At 34.9% G+C, this 26,847-nt stretch overlaps 3 protein-coding genes across 4 annotated transcripts; 1 reads left to right on the top strand and 2 right to left on the bottom strand.

Moving 5' to 3' along the window:
- Nucleotides 1-967: 967 nt before the first annotated feature.
- On the top strand, nt 968-6,110 carry LOC132030525 (transcription factor EGL1). Its single transcript, XM_059420188.1, has 8 exons — nt 968-1,749; nt 2,625-2,891; nt 3,199-3,295; nt 3,888-3,902; nt 4,217-4,273; nt 4,378-5,202; nt 5,287-5,703; nt 5,872-6,110. The coding sequence occupies exons 1-8, from the start codon at nt 1,625-1,627 to the stop codon at nt 5,941-5,943; spliced, it is 1,875 nt and encodes a 624-aa protein (XP_059276171.1). The 5' UTR covers nt 968-1,624; the 3' UTR covers nt 5,944-6,110.
- A 2,379-nt stretch (nt 6,111-8,489) lies between these two features.
- On the bottom strand, nt 8,490-15,934 carry LOC132030524 (uncharacterized). The gene is made up of 6 exons (XM_059420187.1): nt 15,283-15,934; nt 10,411-10,661; nt 9,850-10,225; nt 9,615-9,746; nt 9,356-9,531; nt 8,490-8,876 (listed from the first exon to the last, which is right to left on the bottom strand). The coding sequence occupies exons 1-6, from the start codon at nt 15,832-15,834 to the stop codon at nt 8,753-8,755; spliced, it is 1,611 nt and encodes a 536-aa protein (XP_059276170.1). The 5' UTR covers nt 15,835-15,934; the 3' UTR covers nt 8,490-8,752.
- A 5,859-nt stretch (nt 15,935-21,793) lies between these two features.
- LOC132030523 (uncharacterized) lies at nt 21,794-26,194 on the bottom strand. 2 transcript variants are annotated; one of them, XM_059420184.1, is made up of 7 exons: nt 25,894-26,194; nt 25,570-25,775; nt 24,886-24,947; nt 23,068-24,367; nt 22,877-22,974; nt 22,628-22,787; nt 21,794-22,549 (listed from the first exon to the last, which is right to left on the bottom strand). In XM_059420184.1, exons 2-7 carry the CDS (start codon nt 25,721-25,723, stop codon nt 21,963-21,965), a joined length of 2,361 nt encoding a protein of 786 aa, XP_059276167.1. In that variant the 5' UTR covers nt 25,724-25,775; nt 25,894-26,194; the 3' UTR covers nt 21,794-21,962. The 2 variants fall into 2 exon arrangements, with proteins under 2 accessions (XP_059276167.1, XP_059276169.1); XM_059420186.1 differs by having other exon boundaries at nt 25,966-26,194.
- Between the last annotated feature and the right edge of the window lie 653 nt (nt 26,195-26,847).

Here is a 26,847-nt window from a genome sequence, read left to right as displayed (position 1 = left end):
TGAGGGAATGTTAGACGTTTGGTAATTTCTCCTCCGACCAGGATAAAAGATCCCATTGAAGCGGCTAATCACATGCATACTGTATGGACATCTGGTCGCACAAATTGCATATACCCAGCCCCAGGAGAGTTTATAAATAAATACAGTTCTTTGGTCTCATCCTCAATACTGAGATATACCATAAGACCAATAAGTTGATTCGAAATCTCGCTATTAATCCCTAAAGTGAGTAACCAAATTAATTATGTTGGGCTCCGTGCATCGCACATGCATAATTTGCTAGTTCTATGATAAAAGCAAAGGAGAAGAGAGAATACTGTACACGTTTTGTTTCTCCCAAAGAGGAGACATATTTGTTTCTTGAAAGTTCGCATTTTTTGGTGGCTTGGTTATTATTAGGTTTAATAATAAAAATGTAATGATAGAAATGAAAGTATTGGTCAAAAATCATATTTTTTCTTAGAGAAATCAGAAATGTTACACTTAAATCTATGGTGACAAATTTAAATTTTAGATTTAAAGACCTAGTTGAACAATTTATTTTGTAAGAGAAATCAGAAATGTTATACTTAGAGTCCGTTCAGATTAGTTGATTGTAAATAGTTGATAAGTTCAAAGTGCTGAAATTAATTTTATAATCAAGCAATTACATGTTCGGATAAAAGTGTTGAATGATACTAATTCATTGATGTGTTTGATAAAAAGTGCTCATATGATTTCTTAGAGGAGGAGCGTTCGAAATTTCAGTTCGGAAAAGGTATTTTGTGAATTAAAGAATATTATCAAGGATAAAATAATAAACGTTTTTGCTCAAATTAAAAGTGCTTAATAAGTTGAGATAAAATTTGTTATACTTTTCTATATTAGAATTTAGAACTTCAAAACACTATGTTTTAATTTTAAAACAGAAGAATAAAACAATAAAAAAGGAGAAAAATGTGTTATACTTCAAAGTCAAATTCATTTTAGCACTTTTCACTTAAATTTTGTCTATTTGTCTATTTGTCTTTACCTTAACTTTCCTTCTCCCACAATAGCCATCACTATTCACTAACCACCAGCTTTAATTCTTCTGCTTCTTTTGTTTTCAAATTTTAATGGTTTTTGGTTTATACTCTTGTGGTGCAAATACACAGAAAAAAAGATTAATCATTTCTTGGTTTTAACTGTAGGCCCAAAGTGTTTCATTCTGGCTCCAAAGACTTGATTTTTATTGCTTTTTTCAACCTCTTTTTCCCTTTTGCAGTACAATTCTTTAGCATAATTGCTCCACCATTGAAACCCCACTTCAATTAGTACATTTCAACTTAAGGATTTATAGAAAAAGCAATTAAGTTGCTGAGTTGTGCATGTCTCTTATCTTTGTGATTTTAGCTCAAAAGGGCACTTAGCCATTAACACTATCCTTTTGAAAAATGGTATATTAGCTCTGGTTTCTTGAAATCTAGCACTGAAAAATTGTAAGTGTATGGACCAATATGGATGTGGTCCTGAGAATTAAGATCCCATTTGGAATCAAGATTCAAAATTTATGTTTTCTTGATGTGGTGGGGTTGTTTTTTGAATCTTGAAAGCTGATTTTTTTACTGTCATTTTGGAGATAAAAAAAGGTTGAAACTTTGAAATGGCTATGGGACACCAAGATCAAGATGGAATACCAGATAACTTGAGAAAGCAACTTGCAATTGCTGTTAAAGGCATACAATGGAGCTATGCAATCTTCTGGTCAACTCCAGTTACACAACCAGGGTAATAAGTGCTAACTTATTCTTATTATATTTTGCTTGAATTTCATTGTGGAAAAAAAAAAAAAAAAATTTTAATTAAAGGACCAGTAAATTTGGAAAAACTAGAGTCTTGACTCTTGAGGTTAAGGTGAAGAATGATGGTACTTATGTTATCCCTTTTATTCATATACATTACATGGTCCCTAGTTGCTTTTCTTGTATTTTTAGGAAATAGGATATGACAATTTGATTTCAACTTCTGTTACTAGGGGGGAGCCTCGGGGCAATGGTAAGACTTAAGTGGGCGTTTGGCCATAGATTCCAAATTCACTTTATTTGTAATTTATGAAGTTTGAGTTGAAGACGGAGTTGTGTTTGGTTACACTTTTTGCAAAGGAAAGAAGATAGCACTTTATTTGGAATTTATTATTTATGAAGACGGAGTTGGAAAACAAGTTTGGAGCACTTTTCCAAATTTTGGAATCCAACTCAAAGTTGAATTTGAAAATTTTATAACTAAACACTGATTTTGAAATAAAGTGAAAAATAAGTCTCAAAAAAAATAAAAGTGAAAAATTATTTCGGAAAAAGTGAATAGTTCTCATGGCCAAATGGGCTCGTTACCACCAAGTGACGAGGAGACAGGTTCAAGTTGTGAAAACAGTCTCTTGCAGAAATGCAAGGTAAGGCTGCATACAATAGATCCAATGTGGTTTTGCCCTGACTTGGGGTCCGTGCATAGGGGTAGCTTAGTGCACCGGACTTTATATGTCAAGGATTCCTGTGGATATATGTACTTATATCTCCCTTTTAGAAGCATGTCTCATTGTAGATTTTTTTTTTTTTTTTTTTTTTTTTAAAAGATATTGTTCTAAAATATGGGATACTATCTTCTAGGGTGTTGCAATGGAGTGACGGGTACTATAATGGGGATATCAAGACCAGGAAGACTGTTCAGGCGGGGGAAGTTAATGAAGACCAGCTGGGGTTGCAGAGAACTGAGCAATTGAAAGAACTTTATAGTTCCCTCTTAACAGGTGAAAGTGAAGAAGATCTACAACCACAGGCCAAAAGGCCGTCGGCTGCATTATCTCCAGAAGATCTCACTGATACCGAGTGGTATTTCTTAGTATGCATGTCGTTCGTCTTCAATGTTGGCCAAGGGTAATTTCTTGGAATCCCAAATCTTGTGCACGAAGTTTGTTTTCTGATGTCTAGATTAGGATTTATAGTCCACCAAGGCCACACTTTGTTTCCCTTGCAATAAGCAAAGATCACACAAAGTGCATAACCTCGTATAATATAAAATAACAAACTTTCTAGTCTTCTCCTGAAATGATTTGTTCTCTTAATGTTCAAGTGGAGTGTTGCTCCCTTTCCTAAGAGTAGATAGGAACGTGAATGGTCAATATCAGCAGGGTATGTTTTCAGAATAGTTAGCTATTTTAATTGCTGTAAAATTATTACACAGGTTGCCAGGGAAGACCTTAGCAACAAATCAAACAATCTGGCTATGCAATGCTCACCAAGCCGAGAGTAGAGTATTTTCTCGCTCTCTGCTAGCAAAGGCAAGTATATGGTTCATGTATGGGCTTTGGTCTAACTGCAACTTCGGTCTAAGACGATATCCTTAAGGGTGTGCATTTGGTCGATTTTGGGTTAATTATGTTCGATTTTTTATTTTTATTTTTTAAGTTTGGTTTGTAGATTGTCAAACTGATCACTGATTTGGAATAGGTCCTTTTGGATCATTTTGGTTTGTGCCTCTAATTGATTCATGCAAACTACAAAATTATTTTGTCTTTAAGTTTTTAGAAATTAATTGATACTGTTGCCAATATTTGAAAGATAAACTAGTCTTGGACAACTTTTTCTAAAAAACAATATCCAAGAAAGATCTCATAGGTTCTTTTTAATTTCTTTTGAACTTAGAAAAGAAAACGAACGAACCTGGAAAACTGAAAACATGAAAAATGAAAACTGAAACTAGCTGAAATACCAAAAAAGTCTAACCAAAAGAATTGAAAATTTTATTTGGTCAGTTCTTCGGTTACAACCGAATAATGCACACCCTTTGATATCAATTCAATTGAAAATTCTGACATCTGTTTCCTTTTTGGCTTCTCGTTGTTACTGGTTAAATCCTCTTCGCCTCACCAGAGTGCATCTATCCAGGTACTACTCCATCCCTCTCTCTCTCTCTCTCTCTCTCTCTCTCTCTCTCTCTCTCTCACACACACACACACACACACACACACACACATGGGAGCGTCCAGAGAAGTGCAAGCCTGCACAGACAGAAGTTCAAATATTTATCCTTGCTCTAATATTTTTTTGATTATGTTGTCTATCTCCTAAAATTTGTCAAATGCATGATACAACTCTACTAACGGATCGGAGTATGAATCAGCTCCTGATTTATGTCATTCACTCCTTTTAGATAGAATATGTGGTTAACCAATGCCTTTTCCTCTCTTCGCAACTTGTAGACTGTTGTATGCTTTCCATATTTAGGAGGCGTAATTGAGCTGGGAGTCACCGAGCTTGTAAGCCAATTTCAATTTTGTCTCTTCAATAGTCCTGGCATTTTGCGCGATATAACTAATTACTTGCAATGATATTTTGCTTTGATGTAACATGTTTTTTGCAGGTCTTAGAAGATCCCGACCTCATTCAGCAAATAAAAAATTCCTTTCTAGAAGTTGATCACTCCATTATTTCAAAGGGGCCTAACAATGCAAAAAATGACACAGATGTAGTTAGCCAAAAGCTCGATCATAATGTACTTGAAAGTGATGCTTATCCAGTCGAAATAAACAACAGTTCACCTCATGATAGTTCAAATGGTTTTGTGGCCAATCAAGAGACTGAAGATTCATTAATGGTGGTAGGCGTTATTGGGGAAACTTCACAAGCTCAAAGCTGGAAGTTCATGGATGATAACATGAGTAATGGTGCAAATAATTCTTTGAATTCCAGTGACTGCATCTCTCAAAATAATGCAAATTGTGAAAAGCTGTCCCCTCTTTCGAGTGGAGAGAAGACAACTAAGCCTTACACACTAGACCGTCAAGAGCACGATCAGAGGAAACTGCATCTTTTAGATCACCAAGGAGATGATGCTCAATATCAAGCTGTCCTTTCTACCCTCCTAAAGAGCTCTGACCAATTAACTTTGGGACCACATTTTAGAAATATTAACAAAAAGTCAAGCTTTGCTGGTTGGAAGACCGATATTCAGATGCCAAGATTGGGAACTGCACAAAAATTATTGAAGAAAGTACTTTTAGAAGTTCCTAGAATGCATGGTGGTGTTATACATAAATTCAGCAGAGAAAATCGTAAAAAGAACAGTCTTTGGAGACCAGAAGTTGATGATATTGATAGAAGCCGTGTTATTTCTGAGAGAAGACGAAGAGAAAAGATAAATGAGAGATTTATGCATCTTGCATCAATGCTGCCAACTGGCGGCAAGGTACTGGAAGATCTCCTCAAGTTTACATAGCTGCTGTTCAATCGCACATTGACCAAGATTTGTGTTTTCCCTTGATGTTTGCAGGTTGACAAAATATCACTACTGGATGAGACAATAGAATACATGAAAGAGCTCGAAAGGAGAGTTCAAGAGCTGGAGGCTAGATCAGCAAGACGATCAAATGATACTGCTGAGCAGACATCTGATAATTGCGGCACTAGCAAATTCAATGACATCAAAGGATCACTACCAAACAAAAGGAAGGCATGTGATATGGATGAAGTGGAACCCGAAAGCTGTAATGGATTATTGAAAGGTAGTTCAGCTGATAGTATTGTCATCAATATGATCGATAAGGAAGTCTCGATCAAGATGAGTTGTCTATGGAGTGAAGGCTTGTTGCTTAAAATTATGGAGGCGCTGACCGACCTACAAATGGATTGCCATACCGTTCAGTCTTCCAACATCGATGGGGTTCTATCCATTGCTATTGAATCCAAGGTTTGTCAAGGAAGGGCTCTTTCTACCAATTCAATAAAGTTGCGCAACTTATGAATACTAACTGACAGACTCTCATATGTGCTTTTCTAAGCTTAATATGTGAGGTCTTTTGTTTATTTTGCAAGTAAAGATGCATACTCATTCTTCTCTAATATTTTCCCTTTGCAGTCTACGGGATCGAAAACAGTAGCAGTTGGAACAATTAGAGAAGCACTTCAGAGAGTAGTCTGGAAATCTTGAAGATTAGTCACTGAAGGTTGGTCAATTAAGTCCATCTGAAAAAGAGCTGGGCCAATCATGTCCTCAGAGGATAGTTAGAGCTTGTGTATATTATTGTACTTCAAAATGCTTTTTGCATAGATTTGACAGCCTGTTTCTACCTAATGCATGATCCTCTTTCTTGATCATCATCACTTCAAATCACACTTAAACAAAAAAAGATTTGGGGTCCATTGAAAAGAAAATAAAAACAACATGATTAAAAATTGTAAATTATACACGTTGATTTTTAATGATGTCCCATAACTAATTGCACTTAATTATTTGTGGGCCCCCTTATCTTTTGTTGCCCCACCCCCCAAACACACACACTATTTTTGCTTTAAGTCATTCAGCATTATTGAGACTTATCTTTTATAAAGATCCAGCAACTAGAAAAATTTCCTAGGCAAACTTCCATTTTTTCCGTAGAATTATTATGTAATTACCAATAAATTACAAATTATTTTCACCATTTTCAAAACATGGGGTAGTCAAAAGTGTTGAATCTAAAATGGGTAATCGAAAATGTAGTTGGGTTACCAATTTTGAATCTGAAATTTTGTTTATTGGTGATTTGTTAGTCAAAATTGGTTTGGAAGATAATGGCTAGGATGAAAAAAATGAAGAAGAAGAAGAAGGGGGGGTGTTTGGGGGGTGGCGTGAACTTTTTGGAGGTTAAAAAGGGGTAAGGGGGGGCGGAGGAGTGGAGGGCGGGTGGTGAAATGAAAAAGAAGATGAAAAATCGGTTTGGCGTGAAGGTGGAGGAGTAGAGGGGGGGCGGAAAGCGGGGCGGGTCCATTAAAATTTAAAAATCATTTTTTACTTTAATTTTATGAATAAAAAAAACAAGTGTGAATTAAAAAAAAAAAAGTGTATAAATATATTGTATTTGAGATTTGGTGGTGGAGCACCTCTGAGACCTCATAAGGTGGTATTAATTCCTTTAAAGAAGAATAGGTGGTAAAGGCTCTAGAGGGATATAGTTTAAGTGTGATTCGATGTATTTTGCCATTTGTGGTCCATTGAAAAGTTCATGAAAGTAGAGTTGATGACTTCACCCCTCCGCCCCCCACCCCCCACCCCCCAAACACACACACCACTTTAAGTCATTCAGCATTATTGAGACTTAAGATCCAGCAACAAGTAGTCTTGTTAAATCATTTTACTTTTCAAAACATGCTTAAGCTCTTCCGTTAACTTTTATTAAAAAAAATTTTTAAAGCTCTTCCATTAACATTTGAGACAAAAAGAGGTTTTTGTCAAGTTCATGATTGAAGATAGTTGCTCAAAAGATTTTAGTGAAAAGGGATCATATTAGATTATACTAATTAGTATTAGCAGAAAGATAGAATTGGTCAACTTTCAAATGACCAGAAAAGGGAAGAGGGCCTCACATATCCCTCCTTTTTTTTCTAATCTGAGAAAGAACCCAAGTGGAGAAGTAGGAGGACCACAAAACTACTTTTATTATGTAAAACCCCACAAAAGTTGAACACCAAAAAGAAATATTAAAGAAAGAGGGGGAAGGGATGGCTACAGCTTTTCCAGTAAAGGTTGGATTTGTTAAAAGGGGGAACAATTATAAACAGATATGGCCCTAGGAAAAAAGAGGAATAGTACCCCAATAACATATGTTGCAGCTTTCCTATGCCAACTCAGCTAATCAGCAACTTATTTTTTTTAATGACAGCGGTGTTAAGTTAGTTTGAACGCACCTCAACTATTCTATGAGTCCACGAGCATAACTATTAGCATAACAATAGTTATACACACATTGACAAAACCCGATTCTATTGTAACATAGGTTAGTATTCTCACCTCTTCCTTTATCACCAATGAGTAAATAGTACCCAAACTATCTCACAACGTTCTAAACCCAACTTAGGTACTACTTAAATTAGCAAATAATCGAACCCTTCGGACGTTCTTCAACTCTAGGATGTGATGAGAGGTCAATGAGCAAATAGTTGAATTTCAACAGATGCATACTTTTGAATATAAATGATTCTTGTCTTGTCTTGGTTGGTATATTAGTTATAAGGAATCATAATGTTGGAACATTGATGAACATTTAGACTTGATTCGTAATATTTAACTATAAAACGATGTTAACGTTGTGGGATTTCATTGGGTATGTTGTTGCTGTTGTAAAACGATGTTAACATTTGAATTGTTTAAAATGCAAGGTGTTTGATACTGTAGTTCGAAAACGTTGTTATCCTCTTAAATTTTCTTCTTCAGAAAAGAAAAAAATAAAATTGTGGATAATCCTTTGCCCGTTTGATAGTTATTTCATATAAATCACTAACTTATGTTGCATATTAAATACAAATTAGATTCATTTTTTGATAGCTATTACTGCCGAACTCAATAACTGTGGTAAAAGACTTAAAAAGAAGGAAAGAGGCACAAAAAGTGTGACGTGATTTTTTTTTTCATCAGAATTTGATACCTTCATTGATGAAAGGTAGCAGGTATCTAGTAGAATAGCCGCGATGCATGTAAGGTGATCGGAACACCAATACTAGCAAAAAGAAGAAAATGGCACCACCAAGATTTTGAGTAAAATTTGGCATCAATATACTCAGGAAAATACAAAACGTTGAGAGGACTTCCCTTGAAAAGAACAAGTTCTACCACACAACAAAAGGACCTAAACTTGTTTTATGGACTTGCCCCCCTCCTGTTTTGCACCCTCACCTTCCCAACTCCACCCCCCCCCCAACAATAAAAAGAGAAGCAAAAGAATCCTAGAATCATCGCCAAATATGGCATTCTTTAGAATAAATCATTCCCACTCGATTGTTGATGGAGGCTTTGATGTAATATCCAGAAGAACTCGATTTACACCACGAACACTGTTGCAAATCTTTCTTGATACGTCGTCAAGGAACTTGAAATCAAAGTAGTACCTACAAAGAAATTACAATTTCAAATAAATCAGCAGATTTAGCTCACAACATATAAATATAAGAGCATAAAGATGGCGGTGGGTATTCTTTTGATTCTTTCACAAGAGAAGTTCCAAGATACATTACAAAGTTTTTCATCGTTGGGCCTTAGAAGATAGAATTACTTCAATGACTCATCCATTTTTTTAACCTTCTCTGAAGTGTGGGGCAGACGGTGCCCTCTACTTCTACTTCTGACTGAAGGCGAATAGCCAGCATTGCAAGCAAATAGAAAGCACAAGAGTCTCATAAAAAAAACATAGTATACATCCTTGATATCAATTAAAGTGCAAAATAAAACAACAATAACTTTTAGGTCAATGATGTCCAATTGTAGAGCTTGTACTTATAATTAAACAACATGGAGAACATGAGCGCCGAAAAATGGGTAGTAATTAGGAAATAAAGAAATGCAGAAATATGTGGGAATGAATACGTACCAGTCTGCGGTCATTCCATCTTGACTTGTGACTGCTCTAAGTGCAACAGCATGGGAATGTGTTCTTTGGTCTCCTTGTACTCCAACGGTTTTCACTGGTAAGAAGACAGCAAAAGCTTGCCAAATTTCATCATAGATTCCAGCATCTTTGATTGATTGAATGAAGATCTCATCAACCTAAACAACACAAGTCTTTAGAGGACAAGTAACCAACACAAAGGATTAAAAAATTACTACTAAAACTGGAGAACTCCTACTACCTGACGAAGAATATCCAAGGAATTCCCAGCTGTGACATCTCCTGGAATTCGGACAGCGAGTCCCGGCCCAGGAAAAGGGTGGCGCCTAAGAAAAGCCACAGGTATATTCATAATCTTTCCCAATGCACGAACCTACAATAATTGGAATACAATAGTTCAATGTATAATCAGTTTGGAATGAAAGGGAAATAAGGTATGGAGATGCATGCAAAAGTTGTAGAAGACAAAATTAAACCTCATCCTTGAATAAAAGTTTCAGTGGCTCGATGAGCTTCAGCTTCATGTCCTTTGGGAGCCCGCCAACGTTATGATGGCTCTTGATCGTATGAGAATGTGTTCTTCCACTTCCAGGTGGGGGACAAGACTCTATTACGTCAGGATACAAGGTTCCTTGGACTAGGTAAGTAGGTCTCTTTCCCACTTTTTTCTCCAAATCACGGGCAAAAATATCAAATATGTTGATGAACTCCTTCCCAATTATTTTCCTTTTCATTTCAGGTTCTGTTACACCTTTTAGTTTGCTGAGAAATTCTTCTGTAGCATCAATACAGGTAACAGGCAAATGGAGGTCACTCTCAAAGGTTGCCATCACCCTTTCTTGCTCCTTATACCTAAAAAAATTGATGCGAAACCAATGTCACTTGAGGATATGAAGCAAGTGCTAATGGATTAACCGATTAACAGAAAACTCCAACTTTTGCTGTTTCTTTAATTTTATTTTTGAATTAGTTTGTGGCACTACTATTTGATGGTATAATCAGCAGCTTATAGAGAAATGGCAAGACTAGAGACTTGCCTTAATAGACCATTATCAACAAAAACACAGTGAAGCCTGTCTCCAATAGCCTTGTGTACCACAGTAGCTGCAACAGTGGAATCAACACCGCCAGATAAAGCACAAATGACATGATCTTCAGGTCCTACCATGGCTTTAATAACTTTTATTTCATCCTCCAGAACATCTTCCATGTTCCAGCCTGCTGTAACCCCACAAATATCAAATAGGAAGTGTCGTAATGTTTCCATCCCTTCAATCGAGTGCGTCACCTATACAGCATTCATGTGGTCAGTGCGGATGAAATATTTGCTATTACATATTCAGAGATTCCGAAACTAGAAGAAGCATAGCAAGTCAAAAATGAATATTCCAAATAATATGGCGATGACAAAAATAACAAACAAAAAAGATCCGAGGGTCCTATTATGAATAAAACAAAGATCAAATGAATTTGCATTTAGGAAACGATAAACCCTAATCTTGTAATAGCAAAGGTCTATATGTTTTGGGTATATAACTTTTTTTTGATAGGTTAATGACATTTTTTCTCTTTCTAGCAGTTCTGCTCGTGTTCACTAATATAAAGGCAGAAGTAACAACTTTTATATCTTTATCAAGTCATGCAAAGAGCATATGACGAGTGATGTATCAGTCAATTAAACTCAATCAACTATCCCTCAAACTACAAAGTGCCCTTGATATTATACCGCAAAATACTTTTATATGTAAAGCAACCATTCAAGCATTATGGCTCCTTTTTGATAACCTCAAGCATTATGGCTCCTTAAAAGGGAAAACACAAAGATGGTAAGCAGTGAGGGAGGAGTCTAATGACCAAAATTGTGCATATTAAGGAATGGTTAAACACATCATGCAAGCATTATGATCTGGTTATAACACTTACGTCAAGTACTTCCCAATGCATATATCTGCTTCGAAAATCAAACAGTGACAAAATGACAAGCAGAGAGGGATAAGAAGTCTAGTAGCCGAATTACACATATAAAAAGGTGAAACATGTGTTGAATATATCTTGTTATATGCAACATGAAGAAGCAGTCAGAAGTTATGATAAAAGGAAATAATGGGGATATGTTTAACGACTGTATAAAACTTCCAAAATTTTTATGGACATCAATTTGAAACCTAAGGCTCGTCAAAAGGACAAGTGACAGCAAGCCCAATAATTTTCCCAGGCGCAATTCTACCGTGCAACAATTAGCTCCTAGTCGTTGCCAATTTGAATTAGCATAAAACAAAGAGATCTCCAATAAACACTCAGCTCTCTTACAGAAAGAAAACAAATAATATCTAACACACACATATATATTCGACAGAGATCATTTACCCTTTTCGATAAGTTAGAAGGGACCTTTACATGCTTTATTGAATTCATCAAATACCCAAATAAAAGAGAAGTATAAAACATGTAATCCAGGTAAATTGTAACAAGACAACCAGGTTAAGAGTTTGAAAGCTTCAAGACAACTCAAGTACCAAGCAAATTAATTCCATTCAACACAAAGGCGTGTTTGATATGGCAGAATGTTTCCTCGAAGCAGTTGAAAATGTTCTCAAAGGAAAATAGTTCCCAACATATGCAGAAAATTGCTCCCGCAGCTTCACAAATATTACAATTCCTACTCCATATTACTTGTTTCAAGTTTCAACTAAAACTTAAGACATTGTTGTCAATCTTTAAAGGGCAGCCCGGTGCACTAAGCTCCCGCTATGTGCGGGGGCCGGGGAAGGGCCGGACCACAAGGGTCTATTGTACGCAGCCTTACCTTGCATTTCTGCAAGAGGCTGTTTCCACGACTCGAACTCCGGCTGTTTCAACTAAAACTTAAGACATTGTTGTCAATCTTTAGTACTCAAAAATCAAAATATCATCACATACTATCTTCATATTCTATCTGTATACTCAAGCATCCATTTTGTATCTTTACAGCTACCTACTTCTATACCCAACAAAACACCGAATACTGATTCAAATAATTTTGCAAAGATATATTTTCCCAAAAAATCATAATATTCAATGTGTATACACGAGCATCCATTTTAAATCTCTACAGTTACCTACTTATATATCCAATCAAACACCGAATAATGATTCAAATAATATTGCAAAAATAACGTTTTCCTTTTTCGAAAAATCATATTCCTCCATAGAAATAGCACAACAACAACAACAACATACCCAGTGAAATCCCACAGTGTGGAGTCTGAGGAGGGTAAAATGTACGCGTACCTTACCCCCATCTCGGAAGATAGAGAGGTCAAGTTTCCTAAGACCCTCGGCCAAGAGAAAACATGATGAGAAAAGGTCAAATAAGCACAAACAGTTCAAAGCAATATGAAAATGAAACTAACGAAAGCGTAAAAGCCATGATAAAGCGATTTGAGAAAAAAGAAACAAAGGCTATCACAGATAAATATGATAATTGTGGTACAAGGACTAACATATAGTTGCACGAATCAAAGGACAAGAAAATGAAGATCAAAACTGCGACTACTAGTACGACAGGATACGTGGGACTACCTACTAGCCTTCTACCCTAATCTAAGTCCTCCATAGTCTCCTCTATCTAAGGTCATGTCCCTGTAGCCGGAACCGCGCCATGTCCCGTCTAAGCACTCTCCCCACTACTTCTTCGCCTACCTCTACCTCTCTCCGAAACCGTCCATACCAACTTCTCACACCTCCGCACCGGGGCATCCGTGTCTCTCCTCTTCACATGCCCAAACCATCTCAGCCGCGCTTCCCGCATCTTGTCCTCTACTGATGCCACTCCCACCTTATCTCAAATATCTTCATTCCTAATCCTATCTCGCCTGGTGTGCCCACACATCCATCGCAACATTCTCATTTCCGCAACTTTTATCTTCTGGACGTGCGAGTTCCCGACCGCCAAAGACTCCGCCCCGTACAACAAAGCCTGGGCCTCTCACTACCACTTTGTAGAACTCGCTCTTAAGCTTGTGGCACCTTCTTATCACACAAAGACTCCTGAAGCGAGCCTCCATTTCATCCACCCTGCACCAATGTGATGCGTGACATCATCGTCAATATCCCCATCCTCTTGTACAATAGTCCCAAGATACTTGAAACTTCCATTCTTTTGGATGACCTGGTACCCAGCCTAACTTCCACGCCAGCCTCATGTGTCCACTAAACTTGCACTCCATGTACTCTGTCTTGGTCCTACTCAACTTGAACCCTTTAGACTCTAGAGTTTGCCTCCAAACCTCCAAACTAGATTCACTCCGACGCGGTCTCGTCAATCGTGACTATGTCATCCGCGAATAACGCACCATGGCACCTCACCTTGAATTTGCTGCGTCAAACCATCCATCACCAAGGCAAATAAAAAAAGACTAAGAGTTGATCCCTAATGCAACCCCATCTCCACTGGGAAGTGTTCCGAGTCTCCTCTCACCGTTCTAACCCCGGTCTTGCTCCACCATACATGTCCCCCCCCGATCGCCCTAACGTACGCCACGGCACACCTCTAACCTCCAAGCATCTCCATAAAATCTCTCTCGACACTTTATCGTAAGCCTTTTCTAGGTCGATGAAAACCACGCGTAAGTCTCTCTTCTCTCTTATACATTCCACCGCCCCTCGCAAGATGAATGGCTTTTGTAGTCGAGCGCCCCGACATGAGTCCGAACTGGTTCTTTGAAATGGACACGCCTCTCCTCACCCTCACCTCCACCACCCTTTTCCACACTTTCATAGTGTGACTTAGCAGCTTGATATCTCTATAATTGTTGCAACTTTGAATGTCACCCTTGTTCTTGTACAAAAGAACCATCGTGCTCCACCTCCATAGAAATAGCACCCAAGATTTTATTTTTTTAACCTCAGGATGACACTTCTCCCATAAAACCTCCTTTCCCAAAGTTTCAACTAAAACTTAGAGATTCTTGCCAGCTTTTAGTACTCAAAATATCTATTAAAATACTAATTTTATATTCTATATGTTTATTCTATCATCCCTTTTGTTATCTTTACAACTACCTAAGTTTATATCCAACCAAACACCGAATAATTTCACAAAGACTAAATTTTTTCCTATGAAAACATATTCATGCATAACAATGGTACCCAAGCTACAATCTTTTAAGCTCAGGATGATACTGCAGCCCATATAACCTCATTTCCCTAAGTTTCAACTAAAATTAAGACATTGTTGCCATCCTTTAGTACTCAAAATATCTACCAAAATACTATCTTTATACTCTTACTGTATACTCAAGCATCCATTTTATATCTTTACAGTTACCTACTTCTATATCCAACCAAACGCTAAATAATGATTCAGCTAATTCTGCAAAGATAACATTTTTTCCCAAAAAAACATGTCCTTTTTGCTCAGGATGATACTGAAGCCCATAGAACCGCCTTTCGCGATTCTCAATAGCAGCAACAGCACCCTGATTACTCCTCGCGACAACCTCAAAACCTTCCGGCAATTTCACAGCCTAATCACTATGACTCATCCAAACAACCTGTTTATCCCCAACTTTCTTATTCCCAAACAACCCATTATTCTTATTCACCTCTATTTCCTTTCTCCCATACTCATGTTTACTACTCAAAATATCTATCAAAATACTATCTTTATAAAATATCTGTATACTCAAGCATCCATTTTATATTTCTACAGCTACCTATACGATCATTACAATTCCTACTCCATATTACTTGTTTCAACTAAAATTAAGACATTGAACCTTTACTACTCAAAATATCATCAAAATACTATCTTTATATTCTATCGGATGTTATATCTGTATACTTCTATATCTATCGACACACCGAATAATGATTCCAATAATCTTGCAAAGATTAAATTTTTATCCAAAAAAATCACATTTTTTTACCTCAGGATGATACTGCAGCCCATAAAACCGCCTTTTGCGATTCTCAATAGCAGCAACAGCACCCTGATTACTCCTCGCAACAACCTCAAAACCTTCGGGCAATTTCACAGCCTCATCACCATGACTCATCCAAACAACCTGTTTATCACCAACCTCCTTATTCCCAAACAACCCCTTATTATTATTCACCTCAATTTCCATTCTCCCATACTCATGTTTGTCACCAATGTTAACAACCCCACCAAGTTTCTGAACAAGCAATTGCAACCCATAACAAATACCAAGAACAACAATCTTTTCTTTCTCAACATACTCAATAAAACCAGATGGGAAACATGGTGCCCCGTCAGCATGTACACTGTGGGGTCCACCTGATAGGATAATGACACGTGGGTTCAGTTCTTTAATGGCGTTTAAAGAAGACGTGCCATTGATACACAGAGAGAATACAGATAAACTTCGGATTCTACGAGTTATAAGGTGGGTGTATTGAGAACCATAATCTAGGATTAGTACGAGGTTAGGGTTCTTGGTATGTGTTTGAAGTTCCATTGTTGGGGATAGAGAGAAATGGGGGCTAGGGTTTATGGTAGGGTTTAGGAATGGCGGGAAGATGATGTTTTTATAGGGACATAATTTGTGGTTTTGGTGGGGCAAAAGAAAAGGGGCGAATATATATACTTTACGTTATACTTTTCATATATTTCGTTTGAATATACGCCACGCTGTTATCTTTGTGAAGTATTTATGTGTTTTTGCTATCCCTCACACAAAAGTATATATTTTAACCCAAAATATAACGATAAGCGATATTTTGAGTTTAAATATCTATTCGTATTGGTCCTTAATTAATGTATGAGTTTCTTTTTTCAATCAAAATATGTATTTTCTCATAAGTGATATATATTCTCATCTTAATTATTTTATTAACTAATGTTAAAATGATTGGTTAGGTATAATCCCTGTGTTGCAGGTAAATATTACCGGTACCAACGGAACAAAAGAAATCCAAAGTTCAAGAGAGAAAAAGTTTATCAAAATGGTCCTTAATTAATGTATGAGTTTTTGTTTTATTTGGTCCTTAATGTATGATGTATTTTAAAAAGTGACTCATTTGGTGTTAATCCATATAAGTAAAGATAATATGTTTTTGCGGTCAAATAAATGGAGCCCATCGAATTCGAACTATTAAACCACAAAATAAAGGTACATTCTTATAAAACAATTTTCTAACCCTAACTTGGGTGTAAGAAAATTATCCTCAATCAAAAAAGAACACAAAAAAAAAGTGTCCACTGTCTTTATTAATCTTATTTTTTCAGATTTGCCTCTATTAATTTATCAAATCCCAATCATATTTAATTAGTGTATTTAGTCAAATTACTTTTTTTTTGCTAGAATTATTTTATTAACTAATGTTAAAATGATTGGTTAACCCTATTTTTGATCCCTATAATTTTATAATGAATATATGCAATGCAAGTAAATATTACCTTTATATTGGGCAACGGAACAAAAGATGCCAAGGGTCTCAATTTATCAAGAGAAAAAGTTTTTTACTTAAAAATTTTCCTTAATTAATGTCTTTCTAACAACCTATAACTTTTTGATGACCCTATATTTATCTAGTTTATTTGGTCCTTAATGTATGATGTATTTATTTAAAAAAAATCTTTTTTTCAATTTTAATTAGAATCGGTTATATTGTTGCCTCATTTATGCAAATATTATATCCGATTCCATAATTCAAACAGCTAAAGAATAATTACAATCATATTTTTAACCAAAAATAAAATGGTTGAAAAACCTTTGAAAAATAACAATATCAAAACAAAGAACATAGCTTGATTATCACGCCATCATCGAGTTCATGTGAGGTAACGATTTTTTTCGCCGCAAACTTTTTTTTTTTTTTGTTCGTCTTTTAAATTAAACCACAAAATAAAGGTACATTCTTATATCGTTCCTTTCCAAAATCTCAATTTTCTAAAATCACCAATACGTATCAATGTATTAAGTTTTCTAATACTAATAACTTAAAAAAGCGATATGAGCAATGAAGAAAAACTTAAACATAACTAAAGGATTTTAGTTAAACACAACTAAAAAAGTCTGGCGGACCAAGATAACTAAACATAACTAAAAGTTTTTTTTTTTAGTTAAACACAAAAAAGTGTCGGATCCGATAACTAAATATAACTAAAAGTCCGCCCCTCCAAAGATATTCACTTTTGCATTTCTAAGAAAGTATGCCTTCGAGCTTTTGAATCAACATATTCCTTATAACGTCTCCCCGTTAATTCTTTTTGAACGATTCTCAAGTGAGTCAAATGGCGGTCATCTAAACTTTTCGTATATATTTGGCTATATTTTAGTTGTATTTTGATGATACATAATAATACTTATTCGTTTACCGGTAACTATATTTATATATTTTACATATATTTGAAGTGTATTTAGATGAAATTTTAAATTTTGTAACAAACCGTAATTTTAAAGATGATCTTATGGAATATATCCGAGTTATATTTTCGTATATATCGATCGTATTTAAATGGTATATATACTACTTTTTAAATGAATACATTTCACAGATAATGAAAAATAATTTTATGATGAATAACATATGAAATGAAGTGGGGAAGTGCAACTTTTTATATAAACTTTTATATTAGGCTAAACAGATTGTGTTAAACACAACTAAAAGTCCATGCATAACTAAACATAACTAAAAATCTCAATTTATCTGGATAACTAAATATAACTAAAAGTCTCGCTTCTCCAAAGATATTCACATTTTTATGCCTTATCGAGCTTTTGAATCAACATATTCCTTATAACGCCTAGGATCGTTAATTCTTTTGAACGATTTTTACATATATTATATAATTTAAAGAAAAATTAGGAATCGCAAATTCTTTCTATACCTATTTCTCATCGAGTATTAATTTTCTTAGTTATTCCAATTGAATCTAAGAAAAAACAACCAAGAACAAACACCGATAGTTATCTTACTTAGACTTGCATTCCCGATTCAAACGAAAAAAAAAACACCCAAAATATAGGTTAAATTAAAAAATAAAAATCTGTATAGAATCTTACTTTATTTTGGGAATTAGATTTGAAACGTGAGAGAAATCAATGAGTAGTTAATTAGAGATATAAAAGGAAGTTGAATAATAAATTGAAATTGATGAAAGTAATGGATATGAATAATGGCGTCTATTTAGATGATTAGAGAGATTGATTTTTTTTTTGCTTAAATTGTTTTTATAAAAACACATAGCTATGTGAAGTAAATATGATATATTTTAGCTACTAAATATAATTATTGAAAAGTTTAGTTATGTTCCATAAATAGGTAATAATGGAACCTATGCCAAGTAAATTTTACTTTACTTATATCCCAGTCCTAATTTATGTGATACATTTTTCTATATATTATATATTTAGAAATAATTTAACTTAAAAGTTTTCCTTTTACCATTAATGAAATGATTTACTGGCACACATATATCTATAGCTTGTTCTAGACCACAAGTTTTAAAAGTTTTTTTTTTATTTCGTAAATCCCAAATCATCATATAATGATTTAGATATTAAGATTAAATTGATCATTGTTTTTATAACACATTAGAAATTATTTTCATCGTATTTATAAATTAAGGACCAAATGAAATTTAAACTAAGGACCATTTTATATTGAAATCGTTGGACAAAAAAATCCCAAATCATCCAAATGATTTGGGATTTGAAATCATGATTTCAAAAAATATAAATGTATTTAATTCAATTTATATTTTGTAAAAAAAGACCATAAGTTGGTAGATATATTTACCAACCATTTGTATTAAATATTAATTTGCAAGTTGGTAAAATATATTTACCAATCATGTTTACCATGTGGGAGGATTATATTAAAGAGTAGTTACATTACTATTCATGTTAAATTTTCCTTTTTATTGAATTAAAGTTTGATCAATTGATGTTATATTTTTTAGAAAGGCTTTCTAGTAGCGTATTAATTTTATTATGAACTATGATTTACACATATGGTAAGATTGTCTAAGAATTGAAATTTTTTTGATGGTTTTCACAACTTGTGGAGTTTTTATGTTTATAAAAAATCTGCAACTTAAGAAATCCAAATTACATGTCCAAACATGATTTCATCTCATGAGATGAAATCATGTCCAAACGGCTCCTAAGTTTCTCAAGAAAATACAGTCGAGCACTCTAGGCCACAGAGGCAACATCTACGGGACCATAACGTGTGGTAAACTCCTCTTAAGTACTGTACCTTTTAAGTGGATATTTTGACGCAACTATATATTACTGTCCAGTATATTTTGGGATATTAAAAAATTAAATAAAATAATATATAACTCATTTTTATTTTTTATATTACCCTCTTTTTTTTCCATTTTTTTTTAATTATTATTTGGTTTCAAATCCGTATTAGTCGGTCCAAAGATATTTTGAGAAGTGAATAGCAAGAAACAAAAAAAAAAAAAAAAAAAAAAAAACTACATTTCTTAATTTATCCTCCTTTCCCACGCCCCCCCCCCCCCCAACCCAATACTATTTTTATTTGAGTTCTCGCAATATAGTTAGTCATAAATCTGAATAAAGAAAGATAAATGTGGTAGATTGTCAATCAATTAAAAAAAATTGATTATGATGAATTTGTTAAATAATAAGGACCTGATTACATTATAATAAATACTAAAGATGATTCTAATTAATTTGGGATTGAGGAGTTGTTGATTAATTATTGTACTCATTTTTTCTCTTTTGGAAGAAGTAAACCGAAAAAACAGCATTTATATATTAAAAAATAGAGATCAGGGCAATGCTTGCGAAATAAAAATCCTTTTAAGAGATTCTTCATTAATTTTCTCTTTTCTTTAATAGATTTTTTTTTTAAATTACTTTTATTACATAGGGGGTAGGGGAAGAGAAAATGGGAAGAGAATTCAAACCCTCACCAATAAGGTGAAAGTTCAAGAAGTATATCAACTGAGCTACTAGATCCCCACCTTTTATGACCAGGGTCTATGGACAACACAATCAAGTATTATCGACCAAAGTAGTAAAAAGTTTGTTACTCTATAAAGGTACATTAGGACATTATTTTTTCCCCACGTAATTGACATGAAGTAAGAAGTGACAATCAGATAGTTGGGGCCACAGGGGCTGGAAAAAATAATCATTTTTAACAGAATACAATAATTTTACGGTTGGGATTCAACATAAGTTGACTAGTCTCACTCAAACACCAAACCAGTAAAACTATCATCCTTTATCCACACTCGGGGTCGTTTCGTGCATGATATAAGCTGGGATACTCCAGCACTAAATTTTCATACTGTATTTAGTGGAAGGTATAAATTTATTTCAGGATAAATTTATCTCTCCTATCAAATACGGTACAAAATGAAGCTTTATCCTAAGGGTGGGATATCCCACCTTATCTTGGGATTATTTTATCCCATCTCTCATATGGGATAAAATAATCCCAAGAAGTGGGATAAATTAGTCCCGCGATTATAATCTCGGGATAATTTTGACTACCTACCAAACGACCACTTAGAGATAACAAATTCTCAATGGATTTTGAAATTTATACGAGCTCGAGTTATTTTTAACAAAATATACTAGGAAAATAACCATCTTTTTTCCCACTATGTGAGAGGAATTGCCTCTAGTTTTATTTATGGAACCTTTTTATTTTGCTCCTGATAATAAATCTTTTTATTCACTGAAATTTTCCTTAAAAAATTGTAGCCAGATAAAGTTTGGAAAATCTTTTTCAAACTGCCAACTTGCTGAAAGCTGTCAATTTCCAAATTGCCAACTTGCACGTGAATTGAGGGTTATCAAAGAATGCTACAAATTTAAGGCCTTCTTTTAGGAAGATGTTGACTTGTAGACAACCTACTCCAAAAGAAAAGGTATCTATATATCTTATTCTCCATCTTGGAAAAAAAAGATCACCTAAATACTTATATTAAGCTAATATAAATTTTAGTCTAAGATAAAGGTAGTAAACGAACTTGTTCACCGTCAAAGGATGTGGATGAGTTGTTCCTTCCTTAACCAGAGGTCTCGGATTCTAATTCTGGGTATGGAAAAATCTTTGATAGTGAGCGCGCGCTTCCACTGAATAAACCCTACGTGGCGTGAATCTGAATTTAATCGGACTCCAATGCGTATTTCCTACACGGGTGGGAACATTTTTGTTTATTCAAAAGATTTTGATTTTACTGTCCACAATACCTATTAAGCATGGCGAACCAAATGGCAGTGAAAGAACACAATAAAATGATTTTTTTTTTAAACGAACAAAAAGAAAAAAGAACAGCACACGTATTTTCTTTTCCCTTTCAACTTCTGCAACTGCTAAGGATCTTTAACTCATTCATATAACCAACTTTTATATATAAAAAGACACGGTTAATTGGTACCTCTATTCTATTATGTTCTTGCTTTTGGTCTTAGGACAAATGTATTTAACTACACCAACTATAATCACCATTACAACATTTTAAAAACAACTCCTATATAGAATTTTATGTTCTGTAGCACAAACAAGAAGATAAGTACTAGCTAAGGTGTACAAAAGCTCATTACAAACAAAAGGAAGAATAGGCAAAGAATGTTCAAGAAGGAAGCAAAATTTAGCTACACAAGAAAGAAGTATGAAGTTGGAGAACGACATCCCGAATTGATTCTTCAAGAACATCATCTGTGATTTGACTCAAAACATCTTCAGCGTCGTTTCGAATATCAAGCCATGAACCAGATTTTGCCAAATCATTCTCAACATGGTCAATCAGTGTAAGTTCTTCCATCAATGGAATAAGGTGTTGTCTCACTTCCTTCATTACCTTTTCCACTAGATGTTTTTCCAGTGGAAAGGAAAAAATCTTGGGTTGAACGAACGATAGCCACGGAAGAAATCTGAAATGAGAATCATATGCTTCTAGTAGAACTTCATTTGTGTAGTTCATCAGGAGTTTAGGCTCAGAATGACAATGCAGTGCTAATGTCTCCAGTTCATCGGATAATGTTGCATCGAGCATTTGTTCTGAAAGATGCCTATTTAGCCAAAGTTCTTCCCAATTCAAGTGAAGAATATGCAAACTTGACTGAATATAAATACAAAGGGCATCAGGTTCTCCGCGATTCAGTATGGGATTTTCAGGTGATTCCTTGTTCAAACATCCATCAAAGTTGATACGACGTGGTGGTAATGCAGTGTCAGCTGCAAATAATCATGAATTACTTCGGTAAAGTTCAGTGACTATACATGAAATTAACTCGAAGATTTTGTGATACTTACATGGTAGATTTCCAGAAGGGCTTCTTAGATCATCAGTGAAAACCGGTTCTAGGACTGACACTGGACTTTGGTGATCTCCTCTTAATTTATAAATGCTGTATGGACTCGACGATGAAACATCTGTTGACGAACCAGGAGACCAAACTTCTGAAGGTGAAGCCTAAAGAGGATGGTGCAACAGGATTAAGGCTTCTATTCTTAGACTAAGTGAAAAGGTAGAACTAAACAGAAAACAAGTAATACACTTACCGCCATTGAGCTATTAAGATGCAGGCAATCCTTGTGTCTTTGAGGACTTTGATAACTAGTAAAGGCTGGTTCACGAGGCAATTCAGCTATACTTGTATCTGCAAGAAGTGAATGTTAAGAACTTAAAGTTCTACAGGACAATGTTCATAAGAATACCTAAGAACTCTCAAATAAATGGAACAGAAACCTACTGTGCCTCATTTCTGCCGGATTAATTTTGCTATCCTGTTTTGAACTATATGTGAACTTTAGATCATACTCGGGCGAGGAAAGAATCCTTTCCAATGTTCTTGAGGGTTGTTCGCTCATCACAGCTTCACCTGTAGTATTGATAAAATTTAATCTTTGAGAAAGATGTTTCTTTGCCTCCATACAGATGTCCAATTCCCGTTTCTTGGTGTATCTTAAGGCTGACACATCCACCTTTTTATGCACTCTTTCAGTCATAAAGGATTCTTGTTTGTTCTCTGCCTCATTCGTGGTGTTGGACCCAGTGAAAGAGTTAATGGACCCTGCAATGGTAAGACATGAACTGTTCCCTTCATTATCAACTTCCAAGTTCTGCTTGTTGCTAATGCTATGAAGCTTATGTAAAGTGCTTCCTACTGAAAGCAAATGCTTCTCTTTCCATTTTTCTCCCATTGCATATTTCAGTTTCCTCTTAATATCTTTGAGAGAAAAGTTCTTGCGCTTGACATTTTCCCCTTTACTACTTGTGCTATGAAGATACTGCATAGACGAACAATGACAGGAAATATTTTCAGAACATCGAACAGTTTTAGGAATTGGCTTCAAAACAACTATTTTATTTGAAGACCGGGAGCTGGAACTTTCTTTAGATGCAAATTGATGATGCTTGATGTCACTTTCACTACTCTGACCATCTGAGAGTTTGTCACTCATGAAGCACTTGATTGAATCTCTTGCCATTTGCACGTTTAGCATGTTTCGGATTTGCTTTGCTAATAGTGAATTCGGATCTTGTAGGAGTTTCAAAAACAAATCTCCATTTGAATTTAACATCTCTAATGCATTAGAGAACTGTCCAGGCTCATAGCTCATGCCACGTTTGCTGATATACTTCCTGTCTATGAACAACTGATCGATAAATGCTTTGGCACTCGTCTGAAGTACTTGTAAACTGATCTCGTCAAACTGATCATTCTTAATGATACTCCTCTGTGAATCTCCATTTTCCTGAAAAATCTGACTGCAAATAGCTTCTAATAAAGATGCCAGTTTTAACTTATTGATTGACAATTCTGCTGAACCTGAAGCCTGCTGAAAATGCCCGGTCTCAGTATCCTTCCAATCGTATAAAGGTGACTGATTCTTACAGGTCTTCTTTGATGATGGCTTGTATTTACTTATCATATGATCAAATAGTCCATAATCTACTTCTTTATGTTGCTCATTTCTAGCTATTATTTGAGTGTTCTTTTGCATTTCACCACGCGTACGAACTCCTAAAGCTTCAACTTCACCTCCATCCTGTGAGACAAAAACTCTCAAGTCATAACTCTTTACTCGAAAGTTACATCTTTTCTGAATTTATGATAATGTACTTCTCAGAATCTGCGGCGTAAAATTCTATGGAGATGCCAACCAGAATAATTCCCTATACGTTCAGGAATTATAACAAGGGAATTCAAAAAAGTCAAGAATGTCAAGCTTTACCCTATTTGCACGGTATACTTTTCCAACAAATGGGGATTCAATACGAAACCCCTTCATTACATGTAGCTCCGCCCTAATTATCTTATTCCCCTATCTACAAGGATATCAGACAAATTTTTCTTCCTTAAGATCTTTCATTTCAAATAATGCTGTCCATGCACAAAACAAGAATTATACTCCAAATTTACATTCTTTTTTCTTGACTCTGTGATAGCAAGAGCCTTAGTAATAGAACTGGCTTAAGTTCTAGTACTACATGTTTTGAAACATTTAAAAGAGTCAATTCTCTAAATACTGTCAAAGAAAATTACTTATTCTTGCTAGTGATTTACCTCAAACCCATATAATTGGTCATTGAAGCAAGTTAAAGCATCAAGCTTTCTTGGTTTTTTGCCTGCAGAAGAGTAAAACCAAAGATCAAAATCTCCAAGATTGATTAACATCACTGTTGAAATCAAATCCTAATGTAATTATTCAGACAAATTACAATAACAAAAGTTCAACTTTTGAATTATCCAGAAAAGTGGTTAGGGAAGAATATAAGTTCTATGCACTAACAATTTACATAGTCATATAACTTACGAGATAATTACAAGTAAATCTCTATGATGAGGATTAACGACTAACCTAATATAAATGGCAAACAAACATGCTCTAGAAGGTTAAACTACACTGATGGTGTAAAATATGTTTATAATGTCAGCGTAGAACAACAACAACATAGCCAGTATAATCCCACCAGGTGGGGTCTGGGGAGGGTAGCCGGTAGAATGTATGCAGACCTTACCCCTACCTTATGACGGGTAGAGAGGTTGCTTCCGATATTTACAATGTCAGTGTATATAACTTAAACCGGTATCATTTGAGCATTTTCTACTGGTGATACAGAAGTATGAGCAGTAAAAAAGGGCAGCGCGGTGAACTAAACTCCTGCTATGCCCGGGTTCGGAGAAGGGCCGAACCACCGATGTCTATTGAGGAATGAGCAGTAGAATTGAAGAATTATTAACACTTACCTGTAAAATTCTTAGTTGCAGCTTTCCCATTTGAAAGTAGCTTCTGTTTTCTTTGATTTTGACCAAAATAAAGGCTGCTTATCAATCCCCACATACAATTAAGCTGACTCTTCTCTATCTGTTGTGGATTTCTTGATGATCTCTTCTTGTCCATGACAAGTGAAATTTTCCCAATTATCAGTTTTCTCTCTCACACACACAATAGCCTAAAATTTGGGAATAAAATCAAGAAACCATTTAGCTTTTGAACGTGAACAAAGTTTCTAAACTTGTAACATAAAACAACACCAAAACTGCAGTTCTTGGTTAAGAGTTATCCGGTACCGGTGCTGGTGTAAGTTAACTAATTAACAATTACACGCAAGTTGGACTGATCACCACAGTTAAAATACTCACTTATAAGAGATATCATTCTTCTCATATGTGTTCATTTTTTGTTCTTGTTCACCTAAATGTTCAAGAAAGTTTCTTGTAAAAAAGACATCAACCCCTTGAAGGTTGAGTTCTTGGACTACTTTTTTTAGAGATGAAAAAGGAGAAAAACAAGAGAGTGAGAGACAAAAGTAGCATCAAATGAGGAAGAAATTGAGATTTTGTTTGTTTTGCATTAAGCAAAATGATGTTGACATATGCTACCATACACAACTATATATTGTTTTGTCTCAACCACTACAATTCCTTTCAAACACTATCCTCTCAATAAATAAAATTAACAGTATTCACATTATTGTTTAGTGTATAATTAATATTCTAAATACCTGTTCTTGTTTTTTTTTATTGAGTGTCAGACTAGAATACAAAAGTTCATGTCTGTTTACTGTTGAAAACCACTGAGTCAGCACTCATAAACTGTGTTCTACTGAGTATATTTCAAGATTCTTTTTTTTTTTTTTTTCCAAAAGAAACTTTTTTTCTGCAGAATTTAGGTAGAAAAATACTTGTCCGTATGCTAGCCACAGGTTGTTTGACTCATGTAATAACTGATCATAATATTTTAATTCTTCAAATTTGCTACCTTTGTTTATAACAATGTATAATTGGTAAAATTATCTTCTGTATTATTATATTTGCTTTTTACTTGTTTAAATGAGATTTTGTTGGAAAGTTTTCTATTCACAAAATAATTGTCTCGTTGAACCAAAGTGGGCATTTCTAATTCATAAATACTCGAGCTGTCCCATTTATGTCATTAATTTAATTTTATTTTAAAAGCGAATTTATACAACTAGGTAGAGTGTCTAGCGGGTTTACTGTCTGATGGTAGCGTATATTACGCTC

The sequence above is a fragment of the Lycium ferocissimum genome, chromosome 9 (genome assembly GCF_029784015.1).
Source record: "Lycium ferocissimum isolate CSIRO_LF1 chromosome 9, AGI_CSIRO_Lferr_CH_V1, whole genome shotgun sequence".
In the NCBI taxonomy this organism is placed as follows: Eukaryota; Viridiplantae; Streptophyta; class Magnoliopsida; order Solanales; family Solanaceae; genus Lycium; species Lycium ferocissimum.
The sequence above is the reverse complement of the archived record's forward strand: the minus strand, read 5'-3'. Positions and strand labels throughout refer to the sequence as shown.